The 27673-nt window shown below is 44.5% G+C and overlaps 1 protein-coding gene across 7 annotated transcripts in view; it reads right to left on the minus strand.

Annotated features, from left to right (window-relative positions):
- The window catches only part of LOC126998180 (cell adhesion molecule Dscam2-like), a 240236-nt gene that overhangs the window by 35429 nt on the left and 177134 nt on the right, over positions 1-27673 (minus strand). For 5 of the 7 annotated variants that reach the window (XM_050859624.1, XM_050859628.1, XM_050859623.1 and 2 more), the window contains exons 13-14: positions 5210-5371; positions 74-370 (exon numbers count right to left, since the gene is read on the minus strand). In XM_050859624.1, coding sequence (XP_050715581.1) covers positions 74-370; positions 5210-5371 — 459 coding nt within the window. The remainder of the gene's footprint in view (positions 1-73; positions 371-5209; positions 5372-27673) is intronic. The other 2 variants (XM_050859625.1, XM_050859626.1) reach the window with 1 other exon arrangement.

The raw sequence follows: 27673 nt of genomic DNA on the forward strand, positions 1-27673 counted from the left end.
CACAAAAGTTAAGAACTTGGTCATAACACATATGGAGGGGGGAGGAGGCAGGCGTGCCGGGCAGGGTGAGTACCGTGGACTGTGAGGGTGGAGGTGGAGCGGGTGGAGGCGGCGGCGTTGGTGGCCACACACGTGTAGTCCCCGGCGTGGTGCTGACCCACCCGCTCGATGCTCAGCACGGAGTTGAAGGTGTTCACGTTGGCGATGGACAGACCCTCGGTGTGGGCGCTGCCGGGGGTGAGGGGGTCGCCGTCCCACAGCCACGTCAGGGACAGGGGCTCGTCCCCCCGCGACACAGAACACGTCAGAGTCAACCGTTCACCCGCCACCACTCGCTCCCCTGCGCCGAACTGCGATATCTTTGGGGGGACTGGGGGAGCGGCACGCCCTGACATTAGCCTGAGACACTCCACCCCCACGCCCCCTTAAGTAAAGCCTCACCGACAGCCGCCCACGCCACCTGGAAACCCTCAGACTGGCTCAACACTAAAAAAGGTTAGAAGAAAACATGACCCTGTTGACAGCATTAAGTGTATAAACCCCTGGAGGTCGCCGCCCCCACGACTTCTGCTGCTCCTGCTGCTGCTATTCTGGAAGGATGCTTCTCATTAGTGACTCCGTGGGTGTTGAACGTCATTAAAGCTGATTACCCGTCGAGGAAAATAATACGTAATGCCTAATGAGCGGACGAGACACGCGGCGAAGCGACGAGGCGGCTTTGGTGTGTAGTCAAGTGCTTTGGCTACCGGTGGCGGGCTGGTCGGGTCTCTTGGGTTGCTCGGTGCACCACGCTGATGAAGACGCAAATAGCTGCCGCCTCGTGTTTCCGGGGATCGAACAGAGGCTTAAAGGAGGGCGCGACGACGCACGCACCCTCAGAAGTACTAAGAGAGCACATGAGCGAAGGAAACGTTATGATTTATGGAGACATTAGCGGAGGTGTGAAAAAATAATGGAGGGGAAGAGATATCCGAGGAAGATGAGGAGGTAAGGAAAAACAAGTGATAAATGAGGACAGTAGCGAAGGGGAAGTAAGAGGAGGAGAGACAGACGAGGAAGTAGAGGCAGGAAGGATAAGTACATTAATTTCAAGGACGCAGAGGAGGAAAAAAAATGAGTGGATAAGAAAAGTAATAAAAAAACACAAAATATGGAAAGAAAAACGAGAAAATGGAACAGACTCAAAGAGGAAATGATATGTACGATAAAAGGAGAAAATAACGAGGAACCAGAGAGAGAGAAAAACAGAGACAAAAGTAACAAGAAAAAATGATAAATAAGAAGATTAAAAAAAACTAAAACTAAAACGCAAAGAAAGAGGAAATGAAACTCGTAAAAGGAAAGAACAGACTCACAGAAGGAGGAGATGATACCTGACATAAAGGACGAAAATAACGACGAACCAGAAAGAGAAAGAAAGAGACGAAAGTAAGAAAAGAAAATGATAAACAAGAATATTAAAAAAAAAATACTGAAAGAACAACGGAGAAAACGAAGCTCGCAAAAGGAAAGAACAGACTCAAGAAGAAGGAAGAATAACAGACAGAGAAAGAAAGAGAGAAAAGGAAAGAAAAAAGAAGAAGAAAGTAACAAAAGAAAATGATAAATAGCACCAAGGAAGGGCGGGATATCAAGCGACAGGGCGAAGAAAGGAAGCACCGAATATTCATGAATCAGAAAAAAAGGAAAGAAAGAAAGAAAGAGAGTGTGAAAAGGAAAATGCGACGGCGGCGACGGAAGACCCAGACCATTTGCATCCCGCCCTGTGTGTGGCTGACAGGCGGCGGCGCGTCACGCATATTACTTCACCCCGCGAGAGAAAGATTAGGAAAGGGGAAAGCGATACGCGAGTGGATTTTCTCAACGTCTTTCGCGGCGCGGCGGGACGGAAGCCTTCACCTGTCACCTGTTGGACCTACTTATTGCCCGATTTCCACCTGCTCTTTTTTTTTATAGCAAGGGAGACAGCTAAAAGGCAAAAAAACAAAAGAGCAACGAAGAGAGCTCGCCAGACGCTGCTCCGACGAAAGAAATGAGAACGAGAGGCCAAAAGAGAGGTCAATTTCGGGGGCAAAAGAGAGGTCCGTTTCGGGGCCAGAAGAGAGGTCCGTTTCGGGGCCAAAAGAGAGGTCAATTTCGGGGCCAAAAGAGAGGTCAATTTCGGGGCTAGAAGAGAGGTCAATTTCGAGTGAAGGCTGTCTTGATACTCTATCTTTCTCTTAGCCGGATAAATGGAGATTAATCGGGTTTTCATGAGTGTTTATTCACGTTCAGGGTATAGAAGCCTTGTCAAACTATCATCAGGAGCATAAAACTACCCATAGAAATGCCCACGACTCCTACGAAAGCCTTGGGTGCCGAAATGTAAGATTATGACCCTTTTTGAATAGCGAATGACTCTCTCTCCCTCTCTCTCATGTAGGGTTCTTGCACAACTCTTACGAAAGCCTTGGGAACCGAACTGGAGAAGAACATGACCCTTTTTGAATAGCGAATGACTCTCTCCCTCTCTCTCATGTTGGGGTCCTTGCACAACTCTTACGAAAGCCTTGGATGCCGAAATGTAAGATTATGACCCTTATTGAACAGCGAATGACTCTCTCTCCCTCTCTCTCATATGGGGGTCCCTACACAACTCTCACGAATGCCTTGACAAATCTATGTGCTTGGGAGGCGAGTCTTCTGATATTTCCCCGCTTCATCGTTCATCGTTTTACCCGCATCTCCTCTCCGGCGTGGAAAGCATCACCATCTACACATCATTAACATCAAAGCGGCGATTCAGGTCAAGCAAGAAAACATTGAAATCTCTAAAGCAAGGCCGGTGACACGTTCAGGCGGCGCGATGAAGGGTGAACACCGAAGCTTGCTTGTCTATGTGTCATGCATGCCTCAACCTCGCCCTCTGACAGGTGTTCACGGCATGATGTAAGGAAGGAGAGAACGTCGACCTGTTTTTCCCACGTGATTAAAATGATGGCGAATTCGATCTTGGTTTCTGGTAACGCAATGGAACCTGAAAGACCTAAAAGTAGTGTTATAAGTTGATTATCTGAGCACAAAAAGTTAATGAAAGTAGCTACAAGTTGAAGTCATTAGTAGTAGTGTTAATATTTGTAGTAGTGTTGTTAGTAGTCTCATGAGTCGAAAGTAAATGGTGTCAAAGTAATGTCACAAATTGATTCGCTAGTTAATGAAAAGTAAGTAGAAGTTGAAGTGTCATTAGTAGTAGTGTTATTAGTAGTAGTGTTGTTAGTAGTCTCATAAGTCGAAAGTATATGGTGTCAAAGTAATGTCACAAATTGATTCCCTAGTTAAAAAAAATAAAAAGCTCATTATATTACCTTAAAGTACATCCTTAATCATCACTATAAAGGTAAAATGAGTGTCATGAGTAAATAAATCAATAATGTGAAAAAAAAGTCATAAATTGGTTCTCAAGTTACACAAAGGGATTAAAAAACACTACATTATCTTACAGTAAATTCTTAATCCTCTAAACGTAAAAGTGAAATTGATATATGAAGATTGCATTGTAAAAGTGAAATTGATATATGAAGATTGCATTGTAAAAGTGAAATTGATATATGAAGATTGATTTTTAAAAGTGAAATTGATATATGAAGATTGATTTTTAAAAGTGAAATTGATATATGAAGATTGATTTTTAAAAGTGAAATTGATATATGAAGATTGATTTTTAAAAGTGAAATTGATATATGAAGATTGATTTTTAAAAGTGAAATTGATATATGAAGATTGATTTGTAAAAGTGAAATTGATATATGAGGATTGCATCGTAAAAGTGAAATTGATATATGAGGATTGCATTGTAAAAGTGAAATTGATATATCAAGATTGAATTGTAAAAATGAAATTGATATATGAAGATTGAATTGTAAAAGCGAAATTCATATACGAAGATTGAATTAAAAACTACACGGATTAAGCTACACAGGTGATATATAAAACTCCAAAATAAATAAAAAAATAAGTGAAATAGAGACATAACCACTCAGCTTCATTTAGTCACTTCATTTAGTCGGGAGCATTTTACAGAAACAAGATGAAAGTGCAGAAGCTAATTTAAATCTCAGCAGTAAGAGCTTTCCCGGCATGACTAGGAACGAGAGGTTAATGAGGCACCCCTTCTCTCTCTCTCTCTCTCTCTCTCTCTCTCTCTCTCTCTCTCTCTCTCTCTCTCTCTCTCTCTCTCTCTCTCTCTCTCTCTCTCTCTCTCTTCCCTTTGTTCTTTCTTTCTTTCTTTCTTTCACTTTCATTCATTCTTTCATTCTTTCTTTCTCTGTCTTTCTTTTTTCTCTGCATTTCTTTCTTTCTTTCTCTCTTTCTTTCTTTCATTCTTTTTCATTCTCTCTCTCTCTCTCTCTCTCTCTCTCTCTCTCTCTCTCTCTCTCTCTCTCTCTCTCTCTCTCTCTCTCTCTCTCTCTCTCAGGGCAAAACACACACGCACACACACACACACACACACACACACACACACACACACACACACACACACACACGCCTAAGAGTTGCATATGCTCATTGAATTTCTGAACTTAGTCTAACATTTTTCTTGAACATATTGACTGAAGAAAAAAAAAACATATTAGAGGAACATGGAGGGAAAGGAAGAGGGGGCGGGGGGGGAGGGGGGAAAATCAATGTGAGAGGAAACCAGGGGAAAAGGGAGGTATTTCGAGAGGCACAGGAAGGAAGGAAGGAAGGAAGGATGAATAGGAACAGGCCAACTTGGGGCAGATCAAAGTGACTTGGAAACTGGAAAGGTAGGAATGTAGGGAAAGGGAGAAGGAAACAAGAAAGGCAGGTCCTTGAGAGAGAGAGAGGCGAAGGTTCGAAGTAGACACAAAATAGGAAAGAAAAGTATATCGAAAGACTTAGAAGAAGGAAGAAGAGGAACGCAAAGAAGGGATCGAGAAAAACAAGACAAGGAAAATAAGTTGATCAGAAGGAGACAATGGCGATAAAAAAGCACGAAATGGGAAGGAAAAAAAACATAGAAAGACTCAGAAACAGAAGGAAGAGGAACAAGAAAGAACATACAAGAAAAATAAACTCGTTAGAAGGCAAGGGCGCTAAGGAGGCACAAGATGGGAGGGAAACGAACACAGGAAGACTCAGAAGCAGAAGGAAGAGGAACAAGAACGACGAAGAGGCCGAGAACAGAACCAAATGGACAGCGACTCACCCAGGACGGATACCCTGACGGAGCCCGTGGTGGAGTGGCCCTGCTTGGTGGAGGCCGTGCAGGTGTACACGCCCGCGTCCTCCTGCTGCCGCACCCGCTCCAGCAGCAGGGACCCGTCGGCCTGCACGCGCCGCTCCGGGGACTGCTCCACGCCCACGCCGTCTGAGGGAGGGAACACGAACACCATTTTTTATTTTTTACAGCAGAGGAGACAGTTCAAGGGCGTAAAAAAATAAAACAATAATGAAAAAAAAAGACCGCTACTTACTGCTCCTGAATAGAGTAGAGAGGAGTGGCCAAAGAGAGAAATCAATCAATCAGTCATATTAGAGAACACTAGATAACTTAGAGAACTCTCGCAGAATTTACTTGCCTTGAACATTACCTTGAGGGATATTATTGACCTTCCCTTCCCTTCCCTTCCTTTACCTTACCTTACCTTATTTACATTAGATAATTCGATACAACATTACTTGGAGGGACAGTCTTTGGCTTACCTTACCTTGCCTAGTCTTCCCTCTTTGTCTTACCTTACCTTACCTTATATTACCCTACCTTACCATACCTTACCTTGCCCTATATACTTCCTGAAGGAGAAATGCCCTGACTTACCTTACCTTGCCTAGTCTTCCCTCCTTGTCTTACCTTACCTTATATTACCCTACCTAACCATACCTTACCTTGCCCTACATACTTCCTGAAGGAGACATGCCCTGACTTACCTTCCCCTGCCTAGTCTTTCCTTGGCCTACATTCTATCTGATGGAAAAATGCTTTGCCTTACCTTGTCTGTTTTCGGCGTCCTTCCCTCCCCTACCTTCCCATGCCTTCCCTTCATCCCTTTAACTCTATCAGCCTCCACCAGAGTCACCTTTAGGAACTCTGGTTAGGTTTGTATCGCCTTCCCTGACCCCTACTTGCCTTCCCTTGTTCAGCCTTCCACCAGAACCACCACCACCACCTCCTCCACCTCCCTTCCCTTATTCAGCCTTCCACCACAACCACCACCACCACCACCGGCGACAACTTAAAGCAATTTACATCTAAACAAGGTCTTGCGTGTCCCTGTGTCTGTGTCGTGTGTGTGTGTGTGTGTGTGTGTGTGTGTGTGTGTGTGTGTGTGTAGGTGTGTGTGGGTGAATGAGAGAATGTGGGCGTTGGAGGAAGGAAAGGTGGGCGTGGGAGGGAGGGTAGGAGGGTGGGACAGGTAAGGGGAGGGAGGGAAGGAGGGGGGAGGGGTGGGCGCTAGAGAAACACAGGTACGCATTTTTGGGCAAGTTGTTATTCGCTACCTGCGCACAAAGGAAACCAATTTAAACCCATTTGCATTGCGAGCGATCCGACGTTCAGGAGCTGCCTTAAAACACCACCTGTCTGTCTGTCTGTCTGTCTGTCTGTCCGTCTGTTTATCTACTTCTCTCTCTGTCTACCTTTCTATCATTCTCTCTCTGTGTGTGTCTCTGTGTCTTTCTCTCCGTTTATCTACTTTTCTCTCTGTCTGCCTCTCTATCATTCTCTCTCTGTGTGTGTTTGTGTGTCTACCTGTCTGTTAATCTACTTTTCTCTCTGTCTGTCTTTCTATCATTCTCTCTGTGTGTGTGTTTGTGTGTCTACCTGTCTGTAAATCTACTTTTCTCTCTGTTTGTCTTTCTATCATTCTCTCTGTGTGTGTGTGTCTGTGTGTCTACCGGTCTGTTAATCTACTTTTCTCTCTGTCTGTCTTTCTGTCATTCTCTCTGTGTGTGTCTTGTGTGTCTACTTGTCTGTCTGCTTCTCTGCACACCTGGGGCACAAACACACTCACCAGGTAACGTTATTTGGTCGACAGTTTCGCTAATCCGCCGCTGACGACTAAACGCTGATGATCAAATTCTGCTCCTGCAATCAAAACGTTCGACTTCCCGCGATTCGAGTCCTCGGTGAACGCTTCCAATTTGCATGTTCATCTTATTAAAATTTTCCCTTGATTGCAGTTCTGTCCAATCGGATGAGGACTATTACTTTTTTTTCTGGGACATGCACCAAATACGAGTTCATATTTCTCCTCGCCCAATCAAAACCTTCCAATCCATCACTCATCATAGACCTTTGACCAATCACGTGAAGGCTTACAAATCACTTCTTCCTTCCTTTTCCTTTCAGTCATGTTACCTTATCGCGTGGAGTCAGGATCAGAAGAGGCAAGACAAGGCTAAGTAAGGTGAAGGGGAATGAGGGAGTGAGGTGGAATGAGATGCAGTAAGATGTGAGGTTAAAGTGGAGTAAGGTCAGGCAAGGTGAGATGTGAGGATGGGGCAAGGTAAGGTAAGGCAAGGTAAGGTAAGGTAAGGTAAGGTGCGGTAAGGGATGGGAAGGCAAGGTGAAGTTAGGTAAAGTAATGTAAGGTAATATAAGGTAAGGTAAGGTAAGGTAAGGTAAGGTAAGGTAAGGTAAGGGATGGGAAGGTAAGGTAAGGTAAGGTAATATAAGGTAATATAAGGTAAGGTAAGGTAAGGTAAGGTAAGGTAAGGTAAGGTAAGGTAAGGTAAGGGATGGGAAGGTAAGGTAAGGTAAAGTAAGATAAGGTAAGGTAAGGTAAGGTAAGGGAAGGTAAGGTAAGGGATGAGAAGGTAAAGTAAGGTAAGGTAAGGTGAAGCATTATGAGGCAAAGAATGAAATGAGGTGGAGGGGAAGAGGGAGGAGGAAGTTGAGGAAGAGCAGAGAGAGAAGAGAGGAAGTGATGAGAGTGAGGGAGTGGGGGGGGGGGGGGTGATAGGAGGGGCTCACAAGGGCACGCTAGGTCGGTTTTGGTCGGTGTTGGTCGGTCTTGCTCGGTCACAGTCGGTCTCACGTTACCTGACAGCGAGGAAGGGAGATGGGCAGCGGCACCGTCACCCGAACCCACTGGAGGCTGGAATTTATGGGTCTAGTAACAGGATCGGGGCGGCTTCTAACGGCCTCTGATCCCCTAAACGCTTATGTCCATGAATAAACATAACTTTTGCTGCCTTGCTTAGTTCGCTGCGCCCTCCACATCACTCAAGAGGCATCGCTGGTGGTGGCCGACGAAGGGGAAGAAGGCAAGGCATGGGGCGGCAGGAAAGGAAGGCAGACTGGAAAAGGTAGGGTAAGGAAAGGGTATATTCTTCAGGTAGTGTGTATAAGGGAAGGGGAGACTAGGCAAGGTGAGGGTATTGGGAGACAGGAGAGGAAGGCAGACTGGAAAAGGTAGGGTAAGGTAAGGGTATATTCTTCAGGTAGTGTGTATAAGGGAAGGGAAGACTAGGCAAGGTAAGGTAAGTTAACGTATTTTCCTATCTGATACTGTGTAGGGTAAGGCAAGGTAAGGTAAGGTAGAGTAGGAAGGGTAGGGTAAGGTAAGGGTATATTCTTCAGGTAGTGTGTATAAGGGAAGGGAAGACTAGGCGAGGTAAGGTAAGTTAACGTATTTTCCTATCTGATACTGTGTAGGGTAAGGCAAGGTAAGGTAAGGCAAGGTAAGGACTGTCTGTCGTTTTTGGTGGCTTAGGAAATGGTCTTGACTTAACTAACCTGACCTGATGTTACCTGTTGTTTACTTCCAAATACGTGAATATGTAGAACTTTCTTTCACTCGTTCACTCGTTTCGTAAGAGTTAAAGTAAACTGTCATTCTTTCTGGGGTTTAAAGAAATACTAACCTCCTCCCTTTCATCCTCCCTTTTCATGCTTACCCGTCGAACGCTCTCTCTCTCTCCTTCTTTTCCTCCAACTCTCGTTTCCTCTTTCTCTCCCTCATTCATTACGGAGAGAAATGTAAGTCTTGTCTCCGTTTCTACCTCATGTACCATCCCTTCTTCCTCTAAACACGTGGATACATATAAGTTTCTCTCGTTCACTCCCTCCGTAAAAGTCCGAGTAATCTCTCTGGCTTTCTGGTGTTTAAGAAAAGGTCGGTCTCGCTTCACCTCACCCGTCGCTCCGCTTCGCCTCCCCTAGACTCGTGCATGTTTTGTTTGGCTTCTATTTCCTGCGTGTCAGCCGCGTCGCTCTCACCATGACGGGGCAGTGATGCATGTTCCTTTGTGTGCGACGGTTCAGTGCCTTCCGTAAGCCTTGTCCTCGTTTGCCTTCACCACTATCCTCTACTCTTTATCCCCTCCCTTCCTTCCTTCCTTCCTGCCATATCCCCTTCTCTCTTCTGACTTATAAATGAAAGGAGAGAAAGGGATATGGACGAAAGGAAGGAAGGAAGATAAGAACGATAAGATGCATAAAGGTGAGGAGATAAGAGATAAGACATTAAAAGGAATACATAAAAAAGAAAGATAGGAAGGAAGGGAAGAAAGGATAATGATGGAGGTAAAGTAAGAGGAGAGAAGGAAGAGGAGGCAAGAGGAAGAAGAAAAAGAATGATGTAACTTATGAAAATTAAGTAAGAATGAAAGAAGAAGGGAAGGAAGGAAGGAAGGAAGGAAGAGCAGAAATGATGGTAAGGCCTTAAAAGAATGAGATAAGAACCAGGACGAGTTATGGGCAGAATATTCTTACTTATCTCCCTCGTTATCTAATTCACAAGACCTTTACTGCTCACTAATATTTCTTTTCTCTCTCCCTCTCCCCTTTTTCTCCTTCTTTCTCTTACTTTGTGTCTTCTCCCTCTCCCCTTTTCCTTCTTATCTCTTACTTTGTGTCTCTTTCTCTCTCATTCTCATTCCTACCACCACGAGGACCATTCTTTCTTATCATCCTTCTATCTCCCTATCCCCTTTTTCTCCCTCTTATCTCTTTATTTTGTGTCTCTTTCTCCCTCATTCTCATTCCTACCACCACGAGGACCTTTCTTTCTTATCATCTTCCTTTCTCCCTCCCATTTATTCTACTTCCTCCTCTCCCTGACGCCTCCTCCTCTTCCTACTAACTCTCATTCCTTTTATCTCTCCTCCTCCTCCTCCTCCTCCTCTTCTCTCATCTCTATCACCATTACCACCCTCCTTCTCCTCCTCCTCTTCCTGCTCCTCTTACTCCTTAACCAAATAAATACACGCCCTGACTCCTGATTTTACTCCCTCGTCTTGTCTTCCTCTCTTTCTCTCTTTATCTATCTATCTATGTATCTATCTTTGTCCTTTCTGGCAGTTCCCATCCTTATCTTTTTCTCTCCCACCTCTATCTTTCCCCTCTTTTCTCTATCTTTATCTACCTATCTTCATCCTTCTCTCACTTCCTCTTCCTCTTTTCCCCCTACCCCCTTTTTCTCTCCCTCTTTTTCAGGTCATACTCTTTCACACGCTTTTCCGCATTAACAATATTTACCTGAGAGAACACCTGCTCCAGGACAGGTGTGATAAGCTTACCTCTTTAATCAGTCCGCCTAAGAACACAATCCGGCTTAGTACCTGATCCTCTCTTCTCACCTGAACCTAATACTCCTCCCTCCAACCCCCTTTCCCTCTCCCTAACACCATGACCAGAGCTTCTCGTTTCAACCCTAGGGGACGGTGAGGGGATTCAGGGCAGCGTTGTCAAATTGTCGTACTCCGAACATTGTATTTATCATTTTTAGGCTCGAAGACTGTCGTAACCACACACATAACGATAGAAAATTAAAGTTATGGTTGAAACTGTTAAATATTGATGGGTTTTCGTTCTATGTTTGCTATAGTTATCCGTCAGAAAGTACGAAAATGCAATGCGCTGAGTACGATAATTTGACACCGCTGATTCAGGGTTCGATTCCCGGCGTAAATAGGGATGTGGATAAGTCTCCAGTGCTTGAGGCTCGTCAGGTTAAGCTTCTCCCTGAGGCTCCACCCGCTGATTGAAGTGACGGGTGTAAACAGACGGGTGGGATGAAGAGTTGACGTGCAATTATATAGATGGAGTGACGTGTTTTTTGCAGGGGCTGTAAGGAACGTCCCCAGTGGCAATGAGTATGTTTTTTTGAAAGGACTGTTAAATACGGTCCTCTAGGCACTTACTGATGATGTATAGAGGACGTACAGACAGTTATATAGATAGTGTGGTTATTTTTTTTCTTTCGTGGGCTGTAAGGTACATCCCCAGAGGCAATATGCTTGTTTTCAACCCGGTAGCAGCGACGAGCCAAATTTGTGGCTTTAACGTGTAGCAGCGACGGGCCAAATTTGTGGCTTTAACGTGTAGCAGGGACGGGCCAAATTTGTGCCATGATATATACCCCCCAAAATAGATGATACATAAACTGATCACAAATGCTTTGACATGTATTTTGAAATGGTTTATGTGAGGGATGCTATTTTCTCATTTTTCACGCTTAGAGGGACCATTAAGAAACATGATCCCTTCTGCTACCGGGTTAAGGGACTGTTATGTACGGGTCCTCAGGCACTCACTATTGATGTAAGGAGCGCGTGGATCACCGTTGCAAGATTATCGTACTCATAACATTTTATTTTCCGGTTTCTGGCCCATAAATATTGCAAAAAAGAGCATCAATAATTACCGATTTTAACGATAATTATAAATGCATATCGTTATCCTTGTGGGTGTGATAGTTTTTGGTCGGAAAATCGCCAAAAACAATACGCCAAGTACGACAATCTGGTAACGTTGGCGTGGGTACATGTAGAGTGATGGACATAGAGGCGAACACACAGACAGGTAGACACATATTCCAACTACCTGACCACACCTTAGTAGGTAAAAAGACGTGATATAAACAGGAAACCCCCGAAATTGACCTCTCTTTTGGCCTTTCTTAACTTTTGTCTGTTGTGGAAGCGGTGAGTAGCGGGGCTTTTTTCTCTACACTCCTTTTGTTACCCTTGAGCCGTCTCCTTTGTTGTAGAGCGAGGGACATATAGGCGAACACACAGACAGGTAGACACATATTCCAACTACCTGACCACACCTTAGTAGGAAAAAAGACGTGATATAATATTTTTTTTACAGCAAAGGAAACACCCGAAATTGACCTCTCTTTTGGCCTTTCTTAACTTTCGTCTGTTGTGGGAGCGGTGAGTAGCGGACTTTTTTTTATACAGCAAAGGAAACCCCCGAAATTGACCTCTCTTTTGGCCTTTTTTACTTTCGTCTGTTGTGGGAGCGGTGAGTAGCGGACTTTTTTATACAGCAAAGGAAACACCCGAAATTGACCTCTCTTTTGGCCTTTCTTAACTCTTGTCTGTTGTGGGAGCGGTGAGTAGCGGACTTTTTTTTACAGCAAAGGAAACATCCGAAATTGACCTCTCTTTTGGCCTTTTTTACTTTCGTCTGTTGTGGGAGCGGTGAGTAGCGGGGCTTTTTTTCCTACACTCTTTTCGTTGCCCTTGAACCGTCTCTTTTGTTGTAAAAAAAGGCAAAGAAAATGAAGACAAAAAAAAAGCTAGGTGTATAAATAGAGTAGAGGAAGAGGGCATTGCACCTCCACCTGTCCTTCTTGTGTTTGTCTTCAAGGTAAAGACGATGATTGCTGGTTTTACACCTTGACGAACGAGTGCAATTTGAGGCTTACCTGAATATTACTTCCTCTCTCTCTCTCTCTCTCTCTCTCTCTCTCTCTCTCTCTCTCTCTCTCTAGTTTATCTATCTTCATTCTTGCAGTTCCATTCCTTCTCTTTCTCCTCCTCCTCTACCTCCATCGCCCCCCACCTTATCCTCTCTCTCTATCTTTTTATCTCCCTATCTTCTTTCTTCCTTGCAATTTCCTTCTCTCTTCCCCTTCTTCTCTACCTCTCTCTTTCTCTTCCCTCCTTCCAATTCCTCTCCCACCTCCTTCTCCTTTCATCTGTTTATCTTCATCCTTCTCTCAGTTCGCTTCCTCCTCTCCCTTCTCTACCTCCCTACCTCCATCTCTCTCCCCAACCTTGTCTTCTTCCCTCCCCTCCCCCCAAAATGGAGGTCCAGGGGTAGGGGAGGGGGCGGGGGGCGAAAGAACGCGCATAAAAGAAATTGTTTCATTCGGTCGTCGGTAAAACGCGTAATTACTTTCTTTTGTGACCGGGAAATAATGTTCGTCACGGCGGGGCACAAAGGCCGCGAGGAGTAAATTAAAAACGCGCCAGTCCGTCACGATCCGCCGAGGCAACAACAACAGCGGCAAAAACAACAACAACAACAACAACATCAACAACAACAAAGAGGATAATAACTAGAGCAATAAAAAACAGACGTATGGAAAGCCAACAGTAACTTTAATAACAGCAGCAACAACAACAACAGTAATTAGTCCACAACAATCATGGGAACAACAGCAACGACAATAACAGGTACGGCGATAGTAATGAATGACCACGCAGCTGATAGTAACTTAGTGACAACAACAACAACAACAACAACAACAACTGGTCCATAGCTTCAACAATAACACCACCAGTAAGAACAATAACAACAAGAGTAACCGTACCGCCGATAACAGCTACAGCAATGATAACGAATAGCTAAAAAAATAACAACAGTAACTTCAGTAACAACAACAACAATAACACGCGTACAGTAACGTTTACAACCACAACCACAACAACGACAATCACAACATCAACGGCGCAAATTAATTATCCTCCAACACACATCATCCCATCCTCATACTTTTCCCTTCCTCTCCTCCTATCCTCTTTCCCTTATCTCCCCTATCACTCCTTTACCTTAACCTCCCTCCCAAACATCTCTCTTTCCCTCTCTCCCCTATCCTCTCCCAATCCTTACTCATCTCTCGTCTATCCTCTCTTACTCCTCTCTCCCTATCCGACTGAGTAAGGAAAGAGAAGAGGAGGACCAAACAGGGTAGAGAGGAACTATAAAAAGAAGGCGTACGCAGATGAGAGCCGACGCAGGAGGAACAGTTACCCGACGTCCGCCCGACACGGAAGCTCCCGACAGATTTATGGCTCGTTAGAAGTTGGCGAAAAGTTTGAAGCCGCCGCGGAGGCCAATAACTCGGTGACGTCACGCCTTGTTGCCCTCCTCTGCTGCGTCAGGAGGGAGCGTAGACCCCCCTAACACCCGCGCCCCCCTCCTTATGGTCCCTAATCCCCTCTGAACCTTGTATCTCATCTCTCGTTCATCACACATATTCACTTCTTACTATTGAATTCCTACTATTAAATTGATACTTAGTTCTTCACGTTTTCCATAATTACTTCCCTTCTATTACTTGCTCCTCTCATTTGTCTTTCCCTAAACCTCTCTGAACCTTGTATCTCATCTCTCGTTCACACATATTCACTTCTTACTATTGAATTTCTACTATTAAATTGATACCTTATTCTTCTTCACGTTTCCCAATATTGCTCCCCTTCTATTACTTGCTCTTCTCATTTCACTCTCTCTTCCTTATCAGCACCTTTCTCCCGTTCCCCATTCGTTCACCTCTTCCTTCATTCCCCTTCTTCCCTCCTCCCCTTCCCTGATGCTGTTCTCCATATTTGCAATCGCAGCAAGTTTGGTGAATTGCAGCTCTGATTTATGACCTAATTTTGGGTTCTAGTTATCCCCGACGATAGAGGGAAGGGGAGAGGGGAACGGTGCGTAGGGGGGTGGGGAACGGTGTGGGGTGTCAGGGAGACGATGTGTACGTGGGGATGGGTTGTGTTGTCTGGGAGGAGGGGAGACGATGTATTTGTGGGGGAAGAGGGGGAAGGGGAGATAGTGTGTGTGGGGGAGGGTTATGTTTGTGTAGGGGAGGGGGATGTTTGTGAGAGGGAGGGGGGGATGTATGATGTGGGGGAAGAGGGGGAAGGGAGAAGGGAGAGGGGTTGTGTGGGGGGGAAGGTTATGTAAGTGTGTGTGTAGGGGAGGGAGAGAGTATGTTTGTGGACGGGGAGGTTGTGTGTGGGGGGAGGAAGGGAGACGATGTATGTGGGGGGGAGAGAGGGCTGTGTGTAAGGGGGAAGGGTTGTGTGTGTGTGTGTGTGTGCGTGTGTGGGAGTTGGGTAGTATGTGTAAGGGAGGGAGAGCATGTGTGTGTGGGGTGAAGGGGGATGTCTGTGTGCGTGTGTGTAATTCGTCATCCGTTTTGGAACATTATCTTCACGTTGTTATGAAAATGAACGGAAAATTAGCATGTACTTAGCTCATATCGCAAAAAAAGTCCTGAATTGACTCATTGGAACACTTTTTGGAGATGATGATAATTTGTGTGGAAACGCGACGCCAAGTTTTCCCGTGACAATAAAATGAAATAAAAGTTGAAATTGATAAAACAAAACAAGAAAAAAGTGTATGAGGCGGAGATTCACACAGTACTCGGAAGCAAAAATTGAAGATTAGAGATAGAGAAAAATAAATGAAAAATAAATATATCACTCACAATCCACCCCCCAAAAATATACAATCCGTAAAAACAAAACAATAAAAACACCAGGATAATAATAAAAAAACTTAGTGTGGCAAAAATTCAATAAAACAAATAAATAAATAAATAAATATATAAATATACTTGAACTTATGTCACTCACCCCCCCCCAAAAAAAAAAACATCTCTAAAAACAAACAAAAAAAAAAAAAAAAAAAAAAAAAAAACGGAAAAAAATCAAAGAAGCAAAGATTAAAAAAAAAAAAAAACATAAAAAAAGATTAAAACCAAAATTCAGCATAAAAAAAAGAAACGAAAAACTCCAACGACAATTAAAGGTGAGAAACGAGGAAGCAAAAAACACATGACATAAAAAAAAATGTAAAAAAAAACAAAGAAAATGGGAAAAGGGAGAATGGAAAAAAAATAATAAAAAAGGGGAACAAAGGAAGAATCACTCCGGCGGAAACGAACAGACAACTCCCGGTCATTACGAGGAGGAGGAGGAGGAGGAGGAAGAGGAGGAGGAGGAGGAGGAAGAAGAAGAAAGAGGAGGAGGAGCACGAGGACGAGACTGAAGACGATGACAAGTATGAGGCAAAGAAGAGAAAGAAGAAAAAAAAAATCAAAAGAAGGTGGCAAAGGAGAAAGAAGAGGAAGGAGGAGGAGGAGGAGGGGTAGGAGGGAGGGGGGATGTATGGGGGGGCGGAGGAGCGGCAGCCAGCGTACCTTTAAGCTGAACCGGACAGGTGAGGCGGAACATGAGCCGTCGGGGCCAATGCTCACCTGGCGACCCGGACCCTGCTGGCGGACTGACTGGATGACCGGAGGGTGACTGACTGACTGGCTAGCGGATGGGACTGGTTTACTAATGGGAAGCTGATAGACGGGTTAATTGACTGACTGACTGACTGGCTGGCTGGCTGTTCGTATGACTGACTGATTGGCCCATTGACTGTTTGGCTGATGGCAGGGTGACTGACTGGTTGATGAAGTGACTAGCTGACTTACTGAATGACTTAATTGGTGGCTGACTAATTGAGTGACTGGTTGATTGACCTACCAGGTGGCTGACTGTTCGGGTGACTGACTGATTGGCTGATTGACTGACTGACTGATTGGTTGATTAAGGGGTTGACTGACTGGCTGACTGAATTTTTAGGTGGTTGACTAATTGAGTTACTGGTTGATAAGTTGCTTGACTGACCTAATTATCAGGTAAGTGACCGAGTAAGTGACTAACTGACCTAACTGGCTTACTGGCAATGAATGAGATTGGCTAATTAATTCTTTGATGGTTAATTTGGTTCTTTGTCTGACTAATTGACCGACAAACTTTTGGATATCTCTAGTTGGTGGTCAGGTCGGGTTCACTAATTAACTAACTAATTAACTGACTCACAGGGTAACAGAATGACTGACTGATGGACACTTTAATCATCCACCTTATGAGAAGTCTGTAAAATCGATCAACATTTCCTGACTGACTACCTGACTAATTACCTGACATCCTAATTAACCGAGTGAAAGGTATGAACTTCACCTGACGAGTCGATTAAGCGGCCGCCAGCCTGACTAATTAAGGAACTGACTGAAGGCTAAGTGAGTGAATTATAAACAACTAATGACCCCGGTAACGAATTAACGACTTGGCTCACGGACTTGAAGAGGAAATGAGTAACGGGTTAATTAATGACGCTAATGACCCGCCGCTTACTGACCAGGTGAGAAGGGGACTAGTGATGAATATGGTTTTTAACGACGGGATTGAATGAACTGTTGTAATATGTGTTTTTTATCTTCCGTTTTGACACTGTTTATGAAGGGAAATTTAATAAGCCTTTTAATTCATAGGTTTCAGAGTTTTTTTTTTTATATCAATGTAATGGTGGACGAAAGAATAGGTGAGGGTATGAGTAAATGTATGAGTGAATCAATGAATGCATGTATGAATGGATAAATGAAGGGATAAATAAGAAAAATATGAAGTGAATAAAAGAAGAAGAACAAGTAAATAATAAAATAAAGAACACTACAGGCCTGAAAGAAGAAATTAGAATATAAAGAACACTATAGAAATAAGAAAACCAAAGAAATTCTACAAAAAATAAGAAAACTACAGAAATACTACATAAATACTACAGAAGTAAGAAAAAAAAACTACAGGCCTAAAAGATAATTACAAAATTGAATCAGTGAATGCATGAAATAAACAGTAAAAAGAGGAAGTAATTAAAACAAATACAAAAGTAAATAAATAAAAAAGTAGCACAATAAAACATTACAGGTCTAAAATAAAAAAAATAAAAAGTCATTACACACTAGAGCCTTAATGAACGAACAAACACAAGATTAAAGCTCTACCAAAAAAGATCGAAAAAAAAACACTAATATTAAAACCAAAATAAAATCTTCCCCTCAGCTTAAAGGTATACGGCTATGGAGGAGGGAAGGGGGAGAGGGGGAACAGGTAAGGCAGGTAAGGGAGGGCAGGTATTTGTTACTCCAGGTTAATTAAGTACAGGTATTTTCCCCCCTTTTTCCCCTCTTTTTTTCCCCTTCTTTTTTTCCACTCACTGCAAGACTTTCTCCTCTCATGCGCTTGTAACCTTACCGGCGCCGACCTCGTGTTTATTAAAAAGAGAAACTGCATTCATTAACGGGTGATAGACAGAGAGAAAGAGAGAGGGGGGATGGGGGGTAGCTTTAACCATCACCACTAACACTAACACTACCCCCACTACCACTACTACTACCACTACCACTACTACAACTACTACTACTACTACCACCGCCACCATCACCCTTGCAAACGCTAATATAAAGAACATAAGCTAAGGGGAAAAGGAGTTAAGATCCAACCCTGTTTTAATAGAGAGAGACCGCTTGGTAAACCTCAGGAGATTGTGGAAAGGAGGAGGAGGAGGAGGAGGAGGAAAATAACAGAGGAAAATAAAGAGCTGCCGAGGGTTGTTGCGTTATATTGCTTTCTGTGTGCGTGTGTGTGTGTGTGTGTGTGTATTTAACTTTCTTGTGGTATGCATTAATCTCTGAGTATTGCGAGGGTATAAACACACACACACACACACACACACACACACACACACACACACACACACACACACACACACACTATCTTCCCCCCCCTTCCCATCACACAATTCATATATAACTGAAGTCAATAATCCCGCGATGAACACAACTGGATGAATGGATGCGTGGAAGGGAAAGAGAGGGAGAGAGAGGGAGAGAGAGAGAGGGAGGGAGAGAGCGAGAGAGAAGGCAACAGAGGAAGTTATGCTATCGAGAAAGAGGAAGAGAGAGAAGAAGGGAGGGATGGAGGAAAGCTTGGCGGAGGAGGGAAGGAGGAGGAAAGGAACGCTGGGTGGAAGAAATAAGGTGAATTAAAGTAGTAAGTGGAGGAAAGTGGAATAAAGTGGAGAGAAAGAGTCAAGTGGAGTTATATCGGAAACGGTTTGGGCATAAATTTGAGATTCGTTGTTCGGGTTAAATTGAGCAGGAAGTGAAGAGTAACGAGAGAGAGAGAGAGAGAGAGAGAGAGAGAGAGAGAGAGAGAGAGAGAGAGAGAGAGAGAGAGAGAGAGAGAGAGAGAGAGAGAGAGAGAGAGAGAGAGAGAGAGAGAGAGAGAGAGAGATAGAGAGAGAGACACACACACACACACACACACACACACACACACACACACACACACACACACAACTGTTTACCTTCAAACTAGTACCTACACGTGAACGTTTAAAGGAACGTTTTCATGTGTGTTTTTCATTTTAGGCGATGGTGCGTGTGTGTGTGTGTGTGTGTGTGTGTGTGTGTGTGTGTGTTTGGAATGACGCAAACACTCACACGTATGTACTGTTTGATTCGTAAATGTATGAGTGCGTGTGCGTGTGTGTGTGTGTGTGTGTGTGTGTGTGTGTGTGTGTGTGTGTGTGTGTGTGTAACCCGTCAATTTAAAGCCAGATCACGTTCACTGGAAGATAGGAACTGCTTGGTTGGTCATTTTACGAGCAATTTTATGTGATTCTTCCTCCTCCATCCTCCCCGACCACTTCCTTTCCCTTTTTATGCGTTTCCCATCTTCTCCGAGTACATGGCCGCGAGGTTGTTCCTTTGCATTCTTATTGTCTGTTAGTGTGTGTGTGTGTGTGTGTGTGTGTGTGTGTGTGTGTGTGTGTGTGTGTGTGTGTGTGTGTGTGTGTGTGTGTGTGTGTGTGTGTGTGTGTGTGTGTGTGTGTGTGTGTGTGTGTGTGTGTGTGTGTGTGTGTGTGTGTGTGTGTGTGTGTGTGTGTGTGTGTGTGTGTGTTTTCTTATTTGTGTTTTTCTATCTGTTTTCTTTGCACGTCTGTCTTTGCAAGTGTCATTATCTCTGTCTATTTGTCTGTCTGTCTATCTGTCTGTCTGTCTGTCTTTGGGTTAGTCAGATGGTCTATATTTGTTCCTATGTTTGTTTTCTGTTTGCATCTGTTGTTTTTTATCCTTTTGAGTGTCTGTTAACCTCTCCCTCTCCCTCTCCCTCTCTCTCTCTCTCTCTCTCTCTCTCTCTCTCTCTCTCGCCCTCGTAACTTAGGACACCAACAAGTAATGGCTGCGGGAGACGTTTGCTGCCTCGCCTTCGCCTCTCCGCCGCCCAACGCAGTAATTTCGGCTCACGTGTACTGGGCCACTCACTCCAGCCCCCCCTTCATCCCTCTATCTCCCCCCCCTGGGTCTTGTAGAAGGAGGGGGGCGTGGGAAGGGTGTAGAAGAGGAGCCTTATATCTAGCTTGCTCTATCGCTCGCTTTCTCTCTCTCTCTCTCTCTCTCTCTCTCTCTCTCTCTCTCTCTCTCTCTCTCTCTCTCTCTCTCGCTTGCTACGTAGGAGATGCCCCGATGTGATTCTCAGCCCTCTTCTCCATCCTCCTCTTCTGCTTCTTCTTTTTCTTCTTTTTTTTTTCTTTTTCTTCCTCCTCCTCCTCCTCATTTTCTCTTTTTTCTTGTTCTTTCTCTTTTTCTTCTTGTTCTTCGTGTTCTTGTTCTTGTTTTTCATCTTGTTGTTGTTTTCCTTTCCTATTTTTTCCTGTCTTCGCTGCCTTCATATTTTACCTTTCCTCTTTTTTATTGTTTGCTGTTTCCCTGGTAACGTAACTTCCTTCTCATCTTCCTCCTCCTCCTCCTCCTCCTTCTCCTCCTTCTCCTCTTTCTCCTTTGCTTTCGTTCTGATCTTTTCTCTTCTTCCTCGTCCTCCTTTGCTTTCGTTCTTGTCCTCCCTCCTCCTCCTCCTCCTCCTCCTCCTCCGCTTGCTTCTTCACCATCTGATCCTCCTTCTACACCTTCGAAGGATGTTTCCCTCGTTAGTTTTATCCTAGAGACGCACCCAACGTTCATCTCTTCTTATATTATTTTCCTTAGGTTCTTTTCCTTTTCTTTCTTTTCCTTTCCTTCTTTTGCTTCTCTTCTCTTCTTTCCCTCTCGATTTTTTTCCTTTCCTTTCCTTTCCTTTCGCCATTCCCTTCCCTTCTTTTCCTTTCCTTCCCTTCCCTTGCCTTTCGATTTTCTTCACATTCCTTTCCCTTCCTTTCCTTCCCTTCTCTTCCCTTCCTTTTCTTCTCTTCTTTTCCTTCCTTTCACCTCCCTTCCCTTACTTTCCTTCCTGATAATTTCAAGTCACCTCATTTTCTACCTCCCTTCCCCTCCAGCTTTCTCTCCTCCTCCTCCTCCTCCTCCTCCTCCTCCTCCTCCAGTGGAATGCGAGAATCAGTGTCATAAGGAGGTGAAAGAGACAGCGAGGTATGTGAAGTGTCTCTCGCTATCTCTCTCTTTTTTTCTCTCTTTTTTTCTTTTTGCTCCACGACAGGAAGGAACAATTTACAGGTGCTACATGTTGTTTCGCTTTAAATTTGACTTTCTCTCTCTCTCTCTCTCTCTCTCTCTCTCTCTCTCTCTCTCTCTCTCTCTCTCTCTCTCTCTCTCTCTCTCTCTCTCTCTCTCTCTCTCTCTCTCTCTCTCTCTCTCAGGCAATAACGCGAAACGAGAAGAGGTGCGTAAAAAAAGCGAAAGTGGAAAGGCGGAATAAGTGAATAAATGAGAGAGAGAAGAGAGAAAGAAAGAAAGAAAAAAAAAGAGAGTGAGAAAGTGAGAAAATGAGAAAGTGAGAGAGAGAAGAAGAAAGAGAAAAAGAGGAAAGGAAAGAGAGTGAGAACGTGAGAGAAAAGGGAGGACGAAGAATGAAAGAAAAAGAAAGAAGGAGAAAGATAATGAGAAAGAGAGAAAAGAGAGAGAGAAAAAAAAGAGAATCCGAAACAAGAGAAAGAGAGAAAGGCTTATCGTGTAGGAGGAAGAGGAGGAAAGAGGATGCAGAGGAGGAGGAGGAGGAGGAGGAGGAGGAGGAGGAGGAGGAGAGAACTCTTGACTCCGGAGAGAACGAGCTCACTAAAGTCGCGTGAAGTAGAAGTGAACTCTCTCTCTCTCTCTCTCTCTCTCTCTCTCTCTCTCTCTCTCTCTCTCTCTCTCTCTCTCTAATGGCCGGTGACGCCTCTTTCGGATTTTATTGGATGAAGGAAATGGAGAGAGATGAAGAGAAAGAGAGCGAGAGAGAAGAGGAGAGAGAGGAGGGAAAAGAGGAGGGGGGGAAAGGGTAGGGAGGAAAGGGAAAGAGAGAGGAAAGGGAAAAAGGGGGAAGGAGACAGGGGATGGTGAGACAAGGGATAGAGAGGAGAAGGGGAATGGAGAGAGAAGGGAAAGAGAGGGAAAAGGGAGAAAGGGGGAGGAAGGAAAGTGAAGGAAAGAGAGTAGAAACGAGGGATGGGATTGAAAGATCAGGAAAAGAGGGAAGGAATAGGAAAGTGAATAAGAGAGAAAAATGTAAATAAAGCGAAGATAGGAAAGGAGAGGAGATAAAGAGAGGAATGAAGATGGAATGAGAAAAAGATGATAAATATGTGGAAGGAATTTGGGAGATGGAGAGAGAGGAAAAGAAGATCAATACTAAAACGAAAAAAAGAAAAAAATGATAAAAGAGAGAAGAGAAATGATAAGGAGGAGAAAGGCAGCATGTCAGATTAAGAAAGGAAAGAAGAAGAGAACAAGAACATATGAGAAAGAAAAACAAAGAGAAAAAAAGGAAAAAAAGGAAAAAAAGGAAAGAAACAAAAGAAAGAAAAGGAAAGAAAAAGAAAAAAAAGAAAAGGGAAAGAAAAAAGAAAATAAATAAAAAATAAATAAAGAAAGAAAGAAAGGAAAGAAAAAGGAAAGAAAAAAGAAAAAAAGGAAACAGGACAAGGAAACAGGACAATAAATAAAGGAATAGAAGAAGGAAGTGAAAGAGAAAGATAAGAATAAGGAGTTAAAAAAATGAGGGCAGGGAGAAAATGAATGTGGAAGGAGGAAGAAAGGAAAGGAGAGGAGGGGAGGGAAGAGGAAGAGGAGGAGGGAGGAGAGGAAGAAGCCCGAGGCAGAGGTGGAGGAAGAAAAAAAAGAGAGAGGAAGAGAGAGAGGAAGGAGAGCACAGACTTTTATGGGAGAGAAGAAGGAGGTAAAGCAGAGAATATGGAGGAGAAGGAGGAGGAGGAGGAGGAGTCGGAGGAGGAGGAGGAGGGAGAACACATAAAAAAGACAAAATTGAAAGTAAAAAGATAAGAAAGATTTTTAAGCAAGGGAGCAGGAAGAGAGAGAGAGAGAGAGAGAGAGAGAGAGAGAGAGAGAGAGAGAGAGAGAGAGAAACGAAGAATAAGAAGAAGGGAGAGGGAGAGGGAGAAGAAGACAGAAGGAGAGGACGGACGGATGTGCCTGGAAGCGAAGAAGAAGAAGAAGAAAGAGGAGGAAAAAGGAGAAGAGGGAATTTGGGGTGAAGGAATGTATCTGACAGGTTGTACAGGTGCGTGGCAGGTGTACACACACACACACACACACACACACACACACACACACACACACACACACAGTCATACATACACACACATACAAGACGCCACTGTCATATGTACGTGTATGTATGTGTATGTATGAATATGTATGGACGTAATAAAACCTTCAGAAATCTATTCCTCTATTTCAAACGTTGCCTTAATAGTTAAATAAACGTTTTAATTGTTTTATATGAAGACTTAACGTTTTTATTTTCTTATCTTTAGTCTTTTAACTGTGTGTGTTTATCTGAATTATAATACGGAGCAGAAATCGATAGATAGATAGATATATAGATTGAGAAAGAGCTAGTTAGGCCAATAGTATGCCTAGTAACTATAGCAAGGACCTGTTGTTATCTACCTTATATACAACCTATTACAAAGCTTCAGTAGATAATAAATAAGAAATTAGGGAAAATGACGGATAGAGGGTAATACGTATGATAAAGAGGATAGGCGGTGGCTGAGTGGTTAGCGTGCAGGACTCACATTCAACACGCCATGGACAACGTCGGTTCGAGCCCTCACGCTACCACTTGGGATATTTCAGTCACCGCCGAGTGGCCTAAGACTGCCCACATGCTGTCCAGAAGACCACCCATTAACCCGAACTCTAGAAGAAACCGCTCAGTGAATCAAGAATGAGTTCCGGGGGGCAGCATGAGCCAAGCATAACTGGCGCCACTATAAAAAATTGCCTGCGCCATGACGGGCTTGGGGCGACCATCTGGCCCCTGAAGAAAGCCTACCGGTGCTATAGGCGGAGATGTAAAGAAGAAAAAAAAAGGAGAGAAAGGGAGACGGAGAAGAGGAGAGAACAGAAGCAGAAGCGGCGGCGGCGGCGGTGAAAAACTCTGAAATATTTGTATTCTCCGCGCCGCCTCAAGTTGATTTCCACTTTAGCGTCGCGTGAACAAACTTGCCGCCGCTCCAAATTTCATGCAATTCCAGAAATCTTTTTCATATCACTCTGCTCCGCCGCCTCGACCCCCCCCCCCCCCCGTGACCCCCTTTGACCTCCCTTCCCTTACCCCTTTTCCTCCTCCTCCTCCCCTTCCCTCCCTCCCCAAAACCTGCCTTCTCTTCCTCTCTCTCTGTCTCCACGCTGCCCCTTCCCCTCCTCCCCCTTTTCTTCTCCCCATCCCTTCCCTCAAAACCTGCCTCATCCTCCTCTCCCCCTGTCTCCACGCTTCTCCTCCCCTGCCCCCGCTATCACCCTCCTCACCCCTTCTCACCCCCTCAATATGCCTCCTCTTCTTCCCTTTCAGTCAACCCCTGCTCCTCCACCGCTTCTTCCCAGCCTCCCCTCCCCCCCTATCTCCCTCGCTCCCTCTTCTCTCTCCCCCAAACATGCCTAACCCTTCTTCCCTCAGTCACCTCTCTCTCTCTCCTCCTTCCTCTTCCCCCTCCCCCCTCCCCTCCCGCCCGTCCCCCATTCGGTCTGTATTTCGGAAGGAGAGATTTACATAATGTCTGTATTATATGCCTGTTTGTGTGTTTCCCTTCATGTGGGGCGTGTGCGTGCATTGTTGTGCGTATATTGTGTGTGGGGGGGAGAGGGAGCGAGGAAGGAGAGAGGGGGGAAGAAGGAGGGAGGGGGGAGAAAGGGGGGAGGGTCTGTGTGTGTGTGTGGGGGGGGGGAGGGAAGGGGGAGGGGGGAGGAAGGAGGGAGGGGGGAGAAAGGGGGGAGGGTCTACGTATCTGTGTGTGTGTGTGTGTGTGTGTGTGTGTGTGTAGAATCATGCATGCGTGTCGGTATGGTAATTCGCGTTCAGTCTCGCAATACACGTCCGTCAGAAAGTATGTTTGTGTAGAGGATGTTTTTTTTTTCCTTTTTAAACTTACAAACATAAAAAAACACACAAAAGAAAAACAACACAAATATATTACGATTTTTTTCTTCTTCTGCGGTAAACGAAACAAGGTAAAAGAAAGAAAACAATAAAATAAAACAAAACAAAGAAAACAGAAAAGAAAAACAACTCTCCAAACACACACACACACACACACACACACACACACACACACACACACACACACACACACACACACACACACACACACACACACACACACACACCTGACACACACCTGGCTGTTCCTAATTCATATCTGACTTTCCTTTTTATTAACATCATACCTTTGCTTACCTTATGTTTGATTAGACGAATATAGAGAGTGAAAGTACTTAGTTTTCACATAGGGTTCTTATCTCTCTCTCTCTCTCTCTCTCTCTCTCTCTCTCTCTCTCTCTCTCTCTCTCTCTCTCTCTCTCTCTCTCTCTCTCTCTCTCTCTCTCTCTCTCTCTCTCTCTCTCTCTCTCTCTCTCTCTCTCTCATTACGTTCGTCATTCCTACTCTGCGAAACGTGCATAAAAATTGGTCAGCTTTCATGGATCATAAAGCTCAAATTCCCTCCTCTCTCTCTCTCTCTCTCTCTCTCTCTCTCTCTCTCTCTCTCTCTCTCTCTCTCTCTCTCTCTCTCTCTCTCTCTCTATCTATCTCTCTCTCTCTCTCTCTCTCTCTCTCTCTCTCTCTCTCTCTCTCTCTCTCTCTCTCTCTCTCTCTTTCACGTCGTAACAGGGAACGTGACCTTAAATAACGGGTCTATGCCGCGCGGGATGTCCTATTAACGGAGGAGGAGGAGGAGGAGGAGGAGGAGGAGGAGATGGTGGTGGTGATGGTGGAGAGTATGACAACGACGCTGACGATGAGGAGAAAAAAACTGCCAAAGAATAGAGCAAAATGCAGAAGAGAAGTAGGAAGAGTAGAGGACGAAGAAGGAGGAGGAAGAGGAGGAGGAGGAGGAGGAGGAGAGAGTAGATAAACAGGGGAAAAAATGAGCAAAGTAGAGAAAATGTGGAAGCAAGAGAGTAGTAGTTACGAGAGAGAGAGAGAGAGAAAGGGAGAGTAGAATGTGTATATACCAGAGGAGGACAAGGAGGAGGAGGAGGAAGAGGAAGACGAAGAGAAGGAAAGTCGTAATCAACATTAGTATACCGAGGAAGGCAAGTGTACCCGGTTGGTTATTCTGACATGCTATCCACGTTGTCCTATGCTAAGCTGTCCATCCTTTTGTTATGCTAATTTTCCTCCGTATTCTGCCCAGCTTATCCTGTAACATGCTGACAAGGGATTCGTCCCCTCCATCCATCCTCAAAAATATATAAAAAAGAAAATGTAATAGTATATCTCTCTTGCGTGGTTAACTTAGCAGAGACGACAAAGGTATTCAACTCAGTAATTTCCCTTCAGTTCATCTTTTCTTCACTTCTCGAACTCCAAACTTCGACTTCATGTGTGTGTCTTAAGCTGGATTTCTCAGACGCTCTCACCTCTCACATCAATAATTTCAAAAGTCCAAAAAGGAGATTAATAGAGTTCTCATGAGTTCTTTTTCACATTCATAGTGCAGAGGGTTCATCAAACTACAACCAGGGTCATGAAACTACCCATGGATATGCCTACAACTCCTGCGAAAGCCTTGTCAAATGTGTGTGCTTGGGCGACGAGATGTAAATGACGATGTTACTTATTTTTCTGTTGTATAAGGAATGTCTCTCGAATGGGGGTCCTTACGCAGCGCTCCTAAGCAGACTAGACACAAAGGCACCTCATCTCATTACGTTTCCTCTCACACACACACACATGTTCCACCATTCGCATGCACGCTTTGTCTATCTGCATGGAGTAGGCATCGTACGGTTAAGGGCCTCCACCTCCACGCACCCACCACGCAGTTCGTAACAAGGTGGAGTCAAAGGCTGTTTCTTGTCATAAATTAACTTGGTTCTTTTTTTATTTGTCTACAGCCTCTCACAGTCTGCCTCGCCTCACCGCCGCCGCCGCAGTGTTGCTTACCTTGATAACTTCTTCCGTTATGTTGTAATTTACTGTTCATCTGAGCTTGTTAACTGCATGCCTTCCCTCCCCGCCTTTCCCTCTCCTCTCCTCTCCCTTGCCTTCTCCTTCCCACTCCTCCTATCCCTATCCGTACCATCCCTTCCCTTCTCTCTCCCCCTTCTCCTCGCCAACTCTCTCCTTCCCTTCCCTCCCTTTCTTTCCCCTCCTCTCCTCTTCTCATCCCATCCGTAATCTCTTTCCCCCTCATTTTCCCTTCCCTATCCTTCTTTTTCCCTCCCTCCTCTCACTTTCCTTTCCTTTCCCCTTCCTCCCCATTCTTCCCCTCCTTTCCCTTCCTCCTCTTCCCTCCCCTCCCAAGGCCCTGCAGCACCAGACTTTCTACTCACTTTCAATCCCACTTTTTTCTACCTAACACACGTGAGCGTCAAGATAAACTGTTATACACTCAACCTCCTCCTTCGGTCGT

This window comes from Eriocheir sinensis, chromosome 13, assembly GCF_024679095.1.
Source record: "Eriocheir sinensis breed Jianghai 21 chromosome 13, ASM2467909v1, whole genome shotgun sequence".
Lineage (NCBI taxonomy): Eukaryota > Metazoa > Arthropoda > Malacostraca > Decapoda > Varunidae > Eriocheir > Eriocheir sinensis.